At 46.1% G+C, this 12,290-nt stretch overlaps 2 protein-coding genes across 4 annotated transcripts in view; one reads left to right on the top strand and one right to left on the bottom strand.

Annotated features, from left to right (window-relative positions):
* LOH12CR1 (loss of heterozygosity, 12, chromosomal region 1) overlaps positions 1-5,118 on the bottom strand; it is a 125,335-nt gene extending 120,217 nt beyond the window's left edge. The window contains exons 1-2 of one of the 2 annotated variants that reach the window (XM_011953824.1): positions 5,079-5,118; positions 640-783 (exon numbers count right to left, since the gene is read on the bottom strand). In XM_011953824.1, coding sequence (XP_011809214.1) covers positions 640-783; position 5,079 — 145 coding nt within the window. In that variant the 5' untranslated portion in view covers positions 5,080-5,118. Of the gene's footprint in view, positions 1-639; positions 784-4,693 lie in introns of both variants that reach the window. The other variant, XM_011953816.1, reaches the window with a different exon arrangement.
* Positions 5,119-10,990: 5,872 nt separating this feature from the next.
* Positions 10,991-12,290, top strand: part of MANSC1 (MANSC domain containing 1) — a 21,868-nt gene continuing 20,568 nt past the window's right edge. For both annotated transcript variants that reach the window (XM_011953809.1, XM_011953803.1), the window contains exon 1: positions 10,991-11,491. The gene's annotated coding sequence lies outside the window, so the exon portion shown is untranslated. The remainder of the gene's footprint in view (positions 11,492-12,290) is intronic.

Below are 12,290 nucleotides of genomic sequence, written 5' to 3'. Positions count from 1 at the left end.
TCAGGAGATCGAGAACATCCTGGCTAACACGGCGAAACCCTGTCTCTACTAAAAAAACACAAAAAAAACTAGCCGGGCGTGGTGGTGGGCGCCTGTAGTCCCAGCTACTCGGGAGGCTGAGGCAGGAGAATGGCGCGAACCCGGGAGGCAGAGCTTGCAGTGAGCTGAGATCCCGCCACTGCACTCCAGCCCAGGCGACAGAGCGAGACTCTGTCTCAAAAAAAAAAGAATGAAAATCTTTTCATGGGAATATAACAGGAAAGGGCCATTTTCGACCTCATTCATTCACTTACCCAGTCCCTATCTTATACCAGGTTCCATTTCAAGTGCTGGGAATTCAACAGTAAGCAAAAGAAGAAATACCTGCCATCATGGAGCTCACATTCTAGCAGAGAAATACAGACAGTAAACATATTTGCAATAGGTCAATGATAATTAAGGGCTATAGAGAAAAACAGGTAGGGAAAGGCTCTGCAATTTTAATTAGGGAAATCAAGAAAGGCTTCACTGAGAAGATGCCATTTAAGCAAAGACCTAAAGGAGATGAGAGAGCAAAATAAATGGATACATAGAAAGAAAGTAGTAGGGCTACACAAATCTCTCCAGCAAATTCAGATAAAACAAAATGCAATCCTTTACCTTTCAAAAGGGGCTGGAAGGTTGGAATCTCTTGCAACTTGATGACATCGGGATCGTTGCTGACGTTTCGTGAGGCCTGGGAGCCCTGAGCTACAACCACAATATCATCCATCTTGGCTCTATGCTTGGCTGGTGAAGGAGTCACTGAAAATAAAGTTACACTGCTTAGGAGATGTGTATTAGTTAGGCACCTCTGCCTCACAAAGGCAGTTTTTGGTGTAGTGATTAAAAAGAATAATTTTATACAATGTAGCTATCTTGCAGTTGGGGTTGGGGTGGTGGGAAGGAATTATAGGAGCATTTTTAAAAACTCAGGCTGGAGCCAGGCACGGTGGCTCATGCCTGTGATCTTAGCACTTTGGGAGGCCAAGGCGGGCAGATCACCTGAGGTGAGGAGTTTGAGACCAGCCTGGCCAAAAATTAAGAGGGCATGGTGGTGGGTCCCTATAATCCCAGCTACTGAGGAGGCTGAGGCAGGAGAATCATTTGAGCCCAAGAGGCAGAGGTTGGGGTGTGGTAAGATCGTGCCACTGCACTTGAGCCTGGGCAACAGAGTGAGACTTAGTTTGGGAGGCCGAGACGGGCGGATCATGAGGTCAGGAGATCGAGACCATCCTGGCTAACACGGTGAAACCCCGTCTCTACTAAAAAAATACAAAAAACTAGCCGGGCGAGGTGGCCTGTAGTCCCAGCTACTCGGGAGGGTGAGGCAGGAGAATAGCATAAACTTGGGAGGCGGAGCTTGCAGTGAGCTGAGATCTGGCCACTGCACTCCAGCCTGGGCGACAGAGCGAGACTCCATCTCAAAAAAAAGTCCTTTATAATATGAATCTCTTCCCTCCAAATGGATTACTTTCTCCCAAGGAACCTGAATTGATCTCCCCCTTTGTCCTCCAAATTTCTGATTTTTGCCTCAGCCTAGAATGGCTCATGCCTGTAATCTCAGCACTTGGAGAGGCTGAGGTAGGAGGATTACCAGTGTCCAAGAGTTCAAGACCAACCACAGTGAGAGCCTGTCTCTACAAAAAAAATTCTTTTAATTAGTCAGATGTGGTGGTGCACACTATAGTCCCAGCGACTCAGGAAGCTGAGATGGATCACTTGAGCCCAGGAGGTCAAGACCGCAGTGAGCCATGATCACACCACTGCATGGGTGAGAGAACAGCAGTCTCAAAAAACAAAACAACAACAAAAACCCTCAGACATTACAGGAATTTATTTTATTTTGATGCAGAGCCTTGCTCTATTGCCAGGCTGGAGTACGGTGGTGCAATCTCCGCTTACTGCAACCTCCGCCTCCTGGGTTCAAGTAATTCTCCTGCCTCAGCTTCCTGAGTAGCTGGGACTATAGGCACCCGCCACCACACCTGGCTAATTTTTGTATTTTTAGTAGAGGTGGGGTTTCACCATATTGGCCAGGCTGGTCTCCAGCTCCTGACCTCGTGATCCACCCGCCTTGGCCTCCCAAAGTGCTGGGATTACGGGTGTGATCCACTGTGCCTGACCCATTACAGGATTATATAACATGAATAAACTTCTTTCGTAACCAAACGTTTTCTTTTTCAGCACATAAAAGTATAGGCAGACTGTTTTCATTTTCTCCTTCTTTAATTATCCTGATATCTTGATATATATATATCCCTATTTCTAAAATGAGAAATAAAGGGTACAAAATTTAACTGTGACTTGCCCAAAGTCAGCAGTGCTAGAAAGTTAGGAAAGGAATTAGAGGTCTCTAAGTTACTGGTACACAAGGCCCATCTCTGCGACACTAGAGTTGCAAAGCTGTCTATCCACCCTACCACATCAAGCCAGCTACGTTTAGTAAGTCCAGGAAAAAACCCTGGTCTCAAACCCCAAATGACTGGCCTATTCCAGAGGCTTCAGCCTCCTAACTTTTTTTTTTTTTTTTTTTTTTAAGTCAAGGTGGCTGGGCACGGTGGCTCACTCCTGTAATCCCAGCACTTTGGGAGGCCAAGGCAGGTGGATCACTTGAGGTCAGGAGTTAGAGATCAGCCTGTCCAACATGGTTAAACCTTATCTCTACTAAAAATGCAAAAATTATCCAGGTGTGAGGTCCCTGTAATCCCAGCCACTCAGGAGGCTGAGGCATGAAAATTGCTTGAACCTGGGAGGCAGAGGTTGCAGTGAGCCAGGATCATGCCACTGCACTCCAGCCTAGGCAACAGTGAGACTCTGTCCCCCCCCCAAAAAAAAAAAAAGTTTATTATTTAAACTCCTGGACTCCAGCAATCCTCCCACCTGTGCCTCCTGAGTAACTAGGACTTCAGCCCCTTCATTCTTAAAACTATAGCATTAGTCCAGGGCAAAAATAGCCAGTAAGTCCATTCTAGGCTGAGGCAAAAATCAGAAATTTGGAGGACAAAGGGGGAGATCAATTCAGGTTCCTTGGGAGAAAGTAATCCATTTGGAGGGAAGGGATTCATATTATAAAGGACTCCCTGGACCAAGAAATCATCCTCTACCCCAAATATCTTCCAGACTGGGGCATGAATGAATCTTTAAAGTGTTTTATGCTCTAGAAGGTAATATTCCCAGGCTCACTATAGTCATATCTCAAAGGTTAATCCAGGGATGTCATAGAACTGCTCTGTCTCCTAGAAGCTCGTCTCCGGAAGCTTGGCATTCCCTTTTTTAGAAAAATCTCTGCTGCTTTTATTTCTTTTCAAGAAATATTTCTTTACCTGTTTTGGTAATTTACCTAACATTTTACAAAAGCCATGCCAGAAATCTTTCCTGCTATAAATTGTGATTCCTCCTTCCCCAGATGCCAGAGGAAAGGGGAGTTCGAAACATTCCAGCTAGCCTCTACTACCTTATCTGTAAAATGGGATTATTGCAAAAATTCTATGTAAATGTATATAAAGTACTTGGCACAGGGGAATAGGCAAATTCTAACATCGGAAATGCGCAAATGCTGTTGGTTTATGGGCAAGCAAGCATATTAAAAAGATGCCACACCACTTCCCCCCAAATATGTTTCTGCCCTGCCATAGAGGCAAAAATGTCAGATGTCACAATGATTATATTTCTTACAACAAATATGACACTCTGGGCCTTCCAAGGAAATAGAAAAACGTAGCAAAGCTAGTAGACGCTGCCCACCATTCAAAGCTGCCCCAATCCAGTCCCCCAGAATGTAGGTCTGAACTAGTCTTAAAGGTCACACTTCAAAGTGAAACACCCTTAGATCTATTAGCTTGCCTATTTATGAACCACAAATCCTATCAAGAACAGAGAACTTCTAAAATCAGGGACTCTTTTTAGGACCCGGATTAACTAATTTGCATTAGCAACCCCGGAGCTTAACCAAAGCACTCCCAGCTGTCCTGGCCTGCGTGGGTAATAAAAAAAGCAGCAAATGGTCCTCAATTAAACATCAGCTGTTTTATGTATTGAACACTCACTGTATCGCAAACACAATAATCCTCCCATTCTTGTCTCAAACGCTTAGAGGAATCTAAAAATCAGGGACAGGGAACAACAATGGAAAACACCAGAGCCTGCTGTCTGGTCAACCTCTGTAAGATCAGAAAAGGGACCAAGACACCTTCTGAGAAGAAAAAGCTGTTTCTGGAGACCTCTGCACTCAAGGGTTCAAAGTAAGTGAACACCTATCACATATCCCTTCAGAAAAGGAACCTCTACCACCCGTTTTTTAAGAAACAGCCTGTTCTTAGAGGTCCTATAATCCATCCACTGTGTGAGCCAAATCTCACTACATCAGCCATGAGCACTAGAGCCAAAAATTAATTAGGTCGTCTTTTAAACAGTAGGCTGTAGCTGGGAGAAACGGCTGTTTTGAAAATAAAGAATAGGCACCGGCGCCCACGCTGGCTTAGCTTGCAGTCACAGGCACTTCCATCAGGGGAATTGAGGCCAGGACAGATGGGGACTTTTTTTTTTCCTAGTAACATGGTGAGGGCTTTTTCTGTGCGTTCCCGTCCGCAGTCCCAGACCCCACTAGTCTGGGAGGCAGCCCGCTCTGCAAGCAGACAGGGCGGCCTGGAGGGGGGTGGGTTAGGACACCGACCTGAGGAGTTCAGATCGTTGGGTCGGCTCTCAGCCTCGGAGCTCTGCTCACTGCCCATGATGCCGGCAGCGGTAGCAGCAGAAGAACGGCGGGCCGGGCGGTCACCGCTCCAGCGGCGGGCGACAAGGCAGGGGCCAGGGACCGGGACGGGGAGGCAAGGCAGAGTCTGGGCGGCGCAGCGAGGCTAATGTGTGGGGCTGACGCGTCCAGCCCACGCAGGGGCCTGGGCGGCGGGAGGAGAGGCCCTATTTGGGGAACAGAAACGCAAGGAGGCGCGGCGCGAATGCACGCGGCTCGCCCTCCTTTCCGGGAGCCCTAAGAGAACCTGCAGATGACACTGGCTTTGCCGCACCTGCGGCCGGCGGGCGGCGCCGCTTTCACTCACTGGTTCACGCGCCGCAAGCTCGCTCCTTCCGGGATGCAGATGGGCGGTGCCGGCTACGCCCGACCGTCAGTTCCGGGTTAGGAGGCCCCGCCCCCGGCCCGAGGGACGGGCGGAGAGACCCGGTCCTGCGACTTAGGGCGACGCTACCTTAAAGGGCCTGACCTCCTTGAAGCCAGAACTGCCGAAAAGGGTTAGCCCTTTCCTGTTGCGTCACCTTGCAAACACCACCCACGCTATTAAGCGCTTCAGTACCCACATGTGAGAACAACTTTACAAACAAGATATTTTTAACCCTGTTTTACAGATGGAGAAAAAGACGCTAGATAGACCCAGGATTCGAACCCACAACAGCGTAGATGCAAAGTTCATTTTAATTCTGAAGAGCTGGGAGTTTAGCAGTGGACGATCAAACAAAAAAATACCAGAAGGCGGTGAAGGCAGCAGCTGGAAATGAGAGAAAAATTAAGAAATAGAAAGTGCTGATTCATGTATTAGGGAGTGCACATCTTTAAAGAGAAGTGAGGAATCTTTTTGGCTAGGCGCTTTCTGGGAACCTTGACAGTTATCAACAAGTCACTCTGAAACTAACAAAAGGTGAGGAGGGAGTAATCCAGAAAGGAAACTGCCACTTTTACCAGGGTAAGGAAGTAGACCTAGCAATGCAATGCCATCAAGGAGTTAACTGGCTCTGGAGTTCTCCGAACTTTGCAACTCATTTTATATTACGTTGTTTGCGTCAAGAAATTTCAAGTAGGCCGGACGCGGTGGCTCACCCCTGTAATTCCAGCACTTTGGGAGGCCGAGGCGGGCGGATCACGAGGTCAGGAGATAGAGACCATCCTGGCTAACACTGCGAAACCCCTTTAATCCATCCCTCCTGTGGCAGGTCTCTACTAAAAATACCAAAATATTTAGCTGGACGTGATGGCGGGCGCCTGTAGTCCCAGCTACTCGGGAGGCTGAGGCAGGAGAATTGCTTGAACCTGGGAGGCGGAGGTTGCAGTGAGCTGAGATCGCGCCACTGCACTCCAGCCTGGGCGACAGAGCGAGACTCCGTCTCTTTAAAAAAAAAAAAAAAAAATTAAGTAAATGTCTTGAGATTTCATATGCATAAAATATAGTCTCAGAAGAAGTGTCAAGTAGACTGATTTTTAAGTCCCTTCCACTCTACTATATCACAATAATTTCCCCTATTTTACCTTATTTAATTTTCACAACAACCCTGCAGCCCGTAAGTAGGTGACTCCTCCATGGTCAGCAGGTGGTAAGTGGTGGAACTGTTTAGGACTGTCTGATGCTCTTTCCTCTACTCACCATTGCGATACAATGAGAAAAATGCAAATGAATCTAAGTACAGTGGTCTCTGGGAATACGAAAATAGAACTAAAAACTGCCTGAGAGATCAGGGCAGGCTTCTAGAAGGTTGTCTCTGACTAGTCTTGAGGTTTACATAAACCACACCAGGCTGATCGGACTGGGAAGGGCCCACTAAGCAGTGAGACCATTGCCTTTTGGAGAGTCCTTGCTTCCCCTCCCAGATTTCCTCTTTGAGGAGTAGGTGAGAGAAGAGGTAAAAGGGGTGAGGAATGGAGAATAACTCATTCTGGCTCTCATTTCCCCCTTTCCACATAAAAGTATATTTGCCTTGTGTTCCATACACCAGTCCATACTGATGTGATGGTGTTTTTTATGCTTTCTTCTGGGTAAACATTTCATTCTTAAAAAGATCTTCTATCCCATCAACTGATGAATGGATAAAGTATGGTATATCCGTGTAATGGAATATTTATTCAGCCAAAATAAGGGAAGGATGAAATACTGATACATGCTACAACACAGAGTAACCTTGACAACATTATTCAATATGTAAAAGGCCTGTCACAAAAGACCACATATTGTAGATTCCGTTTATATGAAATGTCCAGGAGAAGCACTACAGAGAGAGAAATATATCAGTGTTGCCTAAGGCCGAGGAGGGGTAGGTGGAAGGGAAATGTAGACTGACTATTATTGGCTATGGAGTTTCTTTCTGGGGTTGATGAAAATGTTCTAAAATTGTAATGATGAGTGCACAACTCTGAATATATTAAAAACCACCGTAGAGTACACTTTACCAGGGTAAATTGTATGGTACGCAAATTCTATATCCATAAAGCTATATTCAGAAAAAACATATGACGATAAAATTCCTTTCTTCACTGGCTTAACGTTTCTTGGGAACCTGAAATGTTCTAGGTACTTGCTACACACTAAGAATTAAAAATGCAACAAGGCCCAGCCCCTGTACTTACAGTCTGGTGGCAAGAAAATTAAATGAGCATTTATATAACATAAGGAGTCTGCTGGAAGAGCTTTATAGCTAGGAAACATTTGAGATTGATGTCTTTTAGCACCTTTTAAATCCTTTCTACATGAGCAGCAGATTGTGTTATTGTATATGTAATAACTAGCAATTGAACAACCTTTTTGAGTTTACAGGTCTACAGGTCTATATGTTAGACCTGCATAAAAAGGTCTATATTATGACCTGTGTATAAAGTAGATAACACTTTCCTATTTTTACGGAAAAGTTAAGTGATTTATTCTTGGTCACACAACTAGTAAGTTACAAAACCAGGACTCATGTTTTCAAAACTCATCATGCCTCTGGCCACTCCAGACTGACTCCTCTTCCCATGTCTTTATATGACCTGGTACTCCTATCCAACCAGGCTCCTAAGCCAGAAGCCTGCTTACTCTCAGCACCACATGCAACCAATTGCTGCATCCTGGAGAGCCTCTCCCGTTAATTTCTCCTCTATCTCCATGCCCATTTCAGGGCCTTATCACTTCCGTTTCTTGGAAGAGAGGCCTCTGGCCTCACATCCTTCAATCCATCCCTCCTGTGGCAGGTAGAGAGAATTTTCTAGAATATTAATTAGGTCTCTGGACCTGTCACTGCCCTGCAAAAAACCTTCAGAACTCCCCATGCCTTTAGGATAAAGTTTAAGATTTAACATGAAAACCTTCCTGCTCTGACCCCAGCCTCTCTCTCTGTTCTGTGTACACTGGTAACCTTCCTAACAGGCTGAATTTCCTGTGGTCATGCACTTTCCTCTTCCTGAAATATTCAGCCTTTTCCTCCTCATCTGCTAATAACTTCATTCTTCAATAATTAACTAACACCTCCTCCCAGAAATTGGGATCAGATGTCCCTTCTCTGAGCCTTTTTAGTTGCCATCTCCTATTATAACATTTATTCTTTTCTTGGGGAGGGCAGGGACGGGGTCTCACTCTGGTGCCCAGGCTGGAGAGCAGTGGTGCTATCATGGCTTACTACAGCCTCTACCTCCTAGGCTCTTAGGTGATCCTCCTGCCTCAGCCTCCCAAGTAGCTGAAACTACAGGCGTGTACCACCACACCAGGCCAATTTTTATTTTTTGTAGAGATGGAGTCTTGCTATGTTGGCTCAGGCTGGCCTCAAACTCCTGGGCTTAAGTGATCCTCCTGCCTCAGCCTCCCAAAGTAGCTGGGATTACAGGCGTGAGCCGCTACACCTGGCCTTCATCACACTTATTGTTTACACAGCCGTTGATTTACTTGACCCTTTCTCCTTCTGAACTATGAACATCTTGAAGGTAGATCCCATTGGTATTATTGGTCTTTAATTTCCCCTGCAGGTGCGTAATACATGTTTTCTGATTACTTTTTAAAAAAATCTAAACTCCACATAGATGGGACTTCTAACCCTCAGAGAAGAGTATCAAGAATCTCATCAGGAAGTGAAGTGACAATGGATGTAATTTCTAAGTTATGACTCAGGCCAGAAATTAAAGGTTTTTTATTTTATTTTTTTAAGTAATCCAGGTGCAGTGGCTTACACCTGTAATCCCAGCACCTTGGGAGGCCAAAGCAGGAGGATTGCTTGACCCCAGGAGTTTGAGACTAGCATGGGCAATATAGCAAGACCTCATCTATACAAATAATTTAAAACACCGGGTATGGTGGGTCACATCTGTAATCCCAGCACTTTGGGAGGCCAAAGTGGGCAGATCACTTGATGTCAGGAGTTCAAGACCAGCCTGACCAACATGGTGAAACCCTGACTCTACTAAAAACACAAAAATGAGCTGGGCATGGTGGCATGAGCCTGTAATCTCAGCTACTCAGGAGACTGAAGCAGGAAAATTGCTTGAACCTGGGAGGCGGAGGTTGCAGTGAGCTGAGATCATGCCACTGCACTCCAACCTGGGCAACAGAGCGAGACTGCATCTCAAAATTAAAAAAAAAAAAAAAAATTAAGAACAGTAGCTGGGTGTGGTGGTGTGCGTCTGTGGTCCCAGCTACTCAAGAGAGCAAAAGAATCACTTGAGCCCAGGTGGTCAAAGCTGCAGTGAGCGGTGATTGTACCATTGCACTCCAGTGTGGGCAACAGAGCAAGACCCTGTCTCAAAAAATGAATGAATAAGTAAATCAATGATATTTATAAATTAAACACATATCAATAGAAAATATTTCTTTAATCATTATTTTAATCAGTATCCTTTGTTCACTGTCATACCCGAAAAAATAATGTATCACTTCAATGAAAACAGGTTCAGGCCGGCTCGGTGGCTCAAGCCTGTAATCCTAGCACTTTGGGAGGCCAAGACGGGCAGATTGCCTGAGCTCAGGAGTGTGAGACCAGCCTGGGCAACACGTTGAAACCCCGTCTCTACTAAAATAGAAAAACATTAGCCAGGCGTGGCGGCATGTGCCTGTAGTCTCAGCTATTCGGGAGTCTGAGGCAGAAGAATTACTGTAACCAGGGAGGCAGAGGTTGCAGTGAGCCGAGATGGCTGCACTCCAGCCTGGGCAACAGAGCGAGACTCCGAGACTCTGTCTCTTAAAAAGAAACAAACAAACAAACAAACACAAAACAAACAAACAAAAAAAGGTTCATTGTATTAAAGCACTGAATATGAAGTTTCTAATAATGGAAAGGTCTACTTAGTAACTAGCATGGATTACCCCATGTAGAGAGATTCAAAAACTGATAGCTCTACACCCTGAATCCTGAAGTGTATATCATCTGTAGAGATAAAACACCCTTGCATATCAGTCCCTTGTTGCATCAGGAAAATCACTGCAATGGGAAATTACTCTGGAGTTTCCTTTTCTTTGGTAACTCTTTCAAACCTAGCTTTAACAACATTGTAATTCAAGAGTCATCCTTTGGTTACAAATAGAGTTAGTTTCACACAATGGACCTTTGTTCACAAGCATTCTCAGTCAACATAATCCTCCTGTAGTTATTGGTTAAGACTAGGGTGTAGCTGTTGGGTGTACAGGCCTAGACTTACTTGCAACTGCATAGCACTTCAGGTCTGCAAGCTCTTTCAAAACAGAGGTGAAGATACTGTCAAAGGTTAGACCATGTGACAAACTAAGTGTCAATGGTTTAGTAATGTTGCATTTGTGTGTTTATGGAGGTGGGGATGGGGCCAGCAGTAATTTAGAAACTTCCACAACTTATGCCCTATGCAGTTGTTTTCCATTCATTCAGTCAACAAAAATATTTTAGTTAAATATTTACTGAGTGCCTATTGTGTACCAGGCACTATGCTAAGTGTTAGGGATACAGTTTTAATATATGTTACAGACACCAGCATTTTCACCATTATTATCCTATCTACAAACAATAAATCCTGCAGAAAGCCAAATACCTTCGCTGAAGTATGTGTTGAACATAATATTTAACTCAAGAATTGCCATCTTTAATTGAGGATTCCATCCTCTGATTATGGAAAGAGGATTCTCAGAACTATGCCAATAGGATACACCGTAAGCTCTTGAACATCAAAAAACTGCTCTCAGTGGTTCCCTCTGCAGAGGGAGACTAGGAGACTGGGGCACGGGGGTGAGGTGTAGACTTGTCACTGTGTATATTTCTTTACTGTTTGACATTTTCCCCACGTGCAATTATTTTAGTTTGCGCGGGCTCCGGCCTCCGCGAGGCAAGGCTCACCTGCAGACCCTCGGGCCACCAGCAGGGAGGCACGCACTCCTCCTCGCAGCGCGCCCAGCCGGGGGTCAGCGGTGTGGCTGAGCTGGCAGGGAGAGCGGGGCTGGGGGGCGCTACGTCCCTGTGGAGCTCAGCGCTGGGGCCGGAGCCCCGAGCCTCCGCCGGGAGGGACGCGCTAATGTTGCCGGGAAGCAGCTCCGGGTTGCAGGGCAGGAACGTGCCCTTCCTCCGCGGTAAACTTTCCGTCGCTGCGACGGAAGCAGGAACTTGCTAACCACAAAACCCTCCAGGCCGGTGCGGGAGCTGCGGAGCATCCCCTGCGGTCCTCGCCGAGACCCCCGCGCGGATTCGCTGGTCCGTCCCGCAGGCGCGACAGAGCTGTCCTCGCACTCGGAGGGCAGCAGGGGCCCCGGGGCCCTCTCGCCTCCAGGTAAAGGGGTCTCCCCAATACCCACCCCCGACCGGCCGCAGGCGACGTCGCCACCTGCGGAGAGAGTTGGTCCCCTCCTTTCCAGGGGCCGAGGCTCCTTCACCCACACCGGAGCATCCGAAGGACCAGCTGGAGCCGAAAAGGGCTGAGCAGGATCCTTGAGTCGCTGCAGTATTCCAAAGGCGACCTCTAGGCGCGCTCAAGGCACCTGCCATAAATGGCTCTGGCTCTGCGTTGACATCAGAAGGAGAGGCAGAAGAATAGCTCAGTAGGCAACATGCATTTCCTCAAAGGAAGAGAAAATGTTCCGTTTTCTTGTAGTATTGTATTCATTATTGAAACTGCTAATTGTCTAATTCTCTGTAGAGTGTGTGTGTGTATACAGTTATAAGCATCTTGGTAAATTATAGTGTGCTGTAAGATGATTTCCAATATTTGAACTAGTTATGTGTGAGTAAGTTTTAGCGACTCTTGTATGCAGGCGTTAAAACTCAGGGGCATCCTCTCTCACCCGCCTGTATCCTTTTCCCCCCGTCTTTCAACAAGATTCAATTCGACTTCAGGCCCTTAAAGCCTAAATAATAATAGATTAGAAAACGTCACTAACCTAATACTGCTGAGGTATTCTCTTTAATGATATAAAACTCTTAAACACTTCTCAATGCTGCATACTGAAAACAACTCTTGCCCCATCTCCTTATATAGTTCAGGTTTCTTTGCAAACGCTTGAAAAGAGGCTACATTAGAATCCATTCAAAACAAAGTATTGGCCTAGTTTCCCTTGATTCCCTAGAGGCTT

The sequence above is a fragment of the Colobus angolensis genome, unplaced genomic scaffold, assembly GCF_000951035.1.
Source record: "Colobus angolensis palliatus isolate OR3802 unplaced genomic scaffold, Cang.pa_1.0 Scaffold11, whole genome shotgun sequence".
NCBI classification, from domain to species: domain Eukaryota; kingdom Metazoa; phylum Chordata; class Mammalia; order Primates; family Cercopithecidae; genus Colobus; species Colobus angolensis.
The sequence above is the reverse complement of the archived record's forward strand: the minus strand, read 5'-3'. Positions and strand labels throughout refer to the sequence as shown.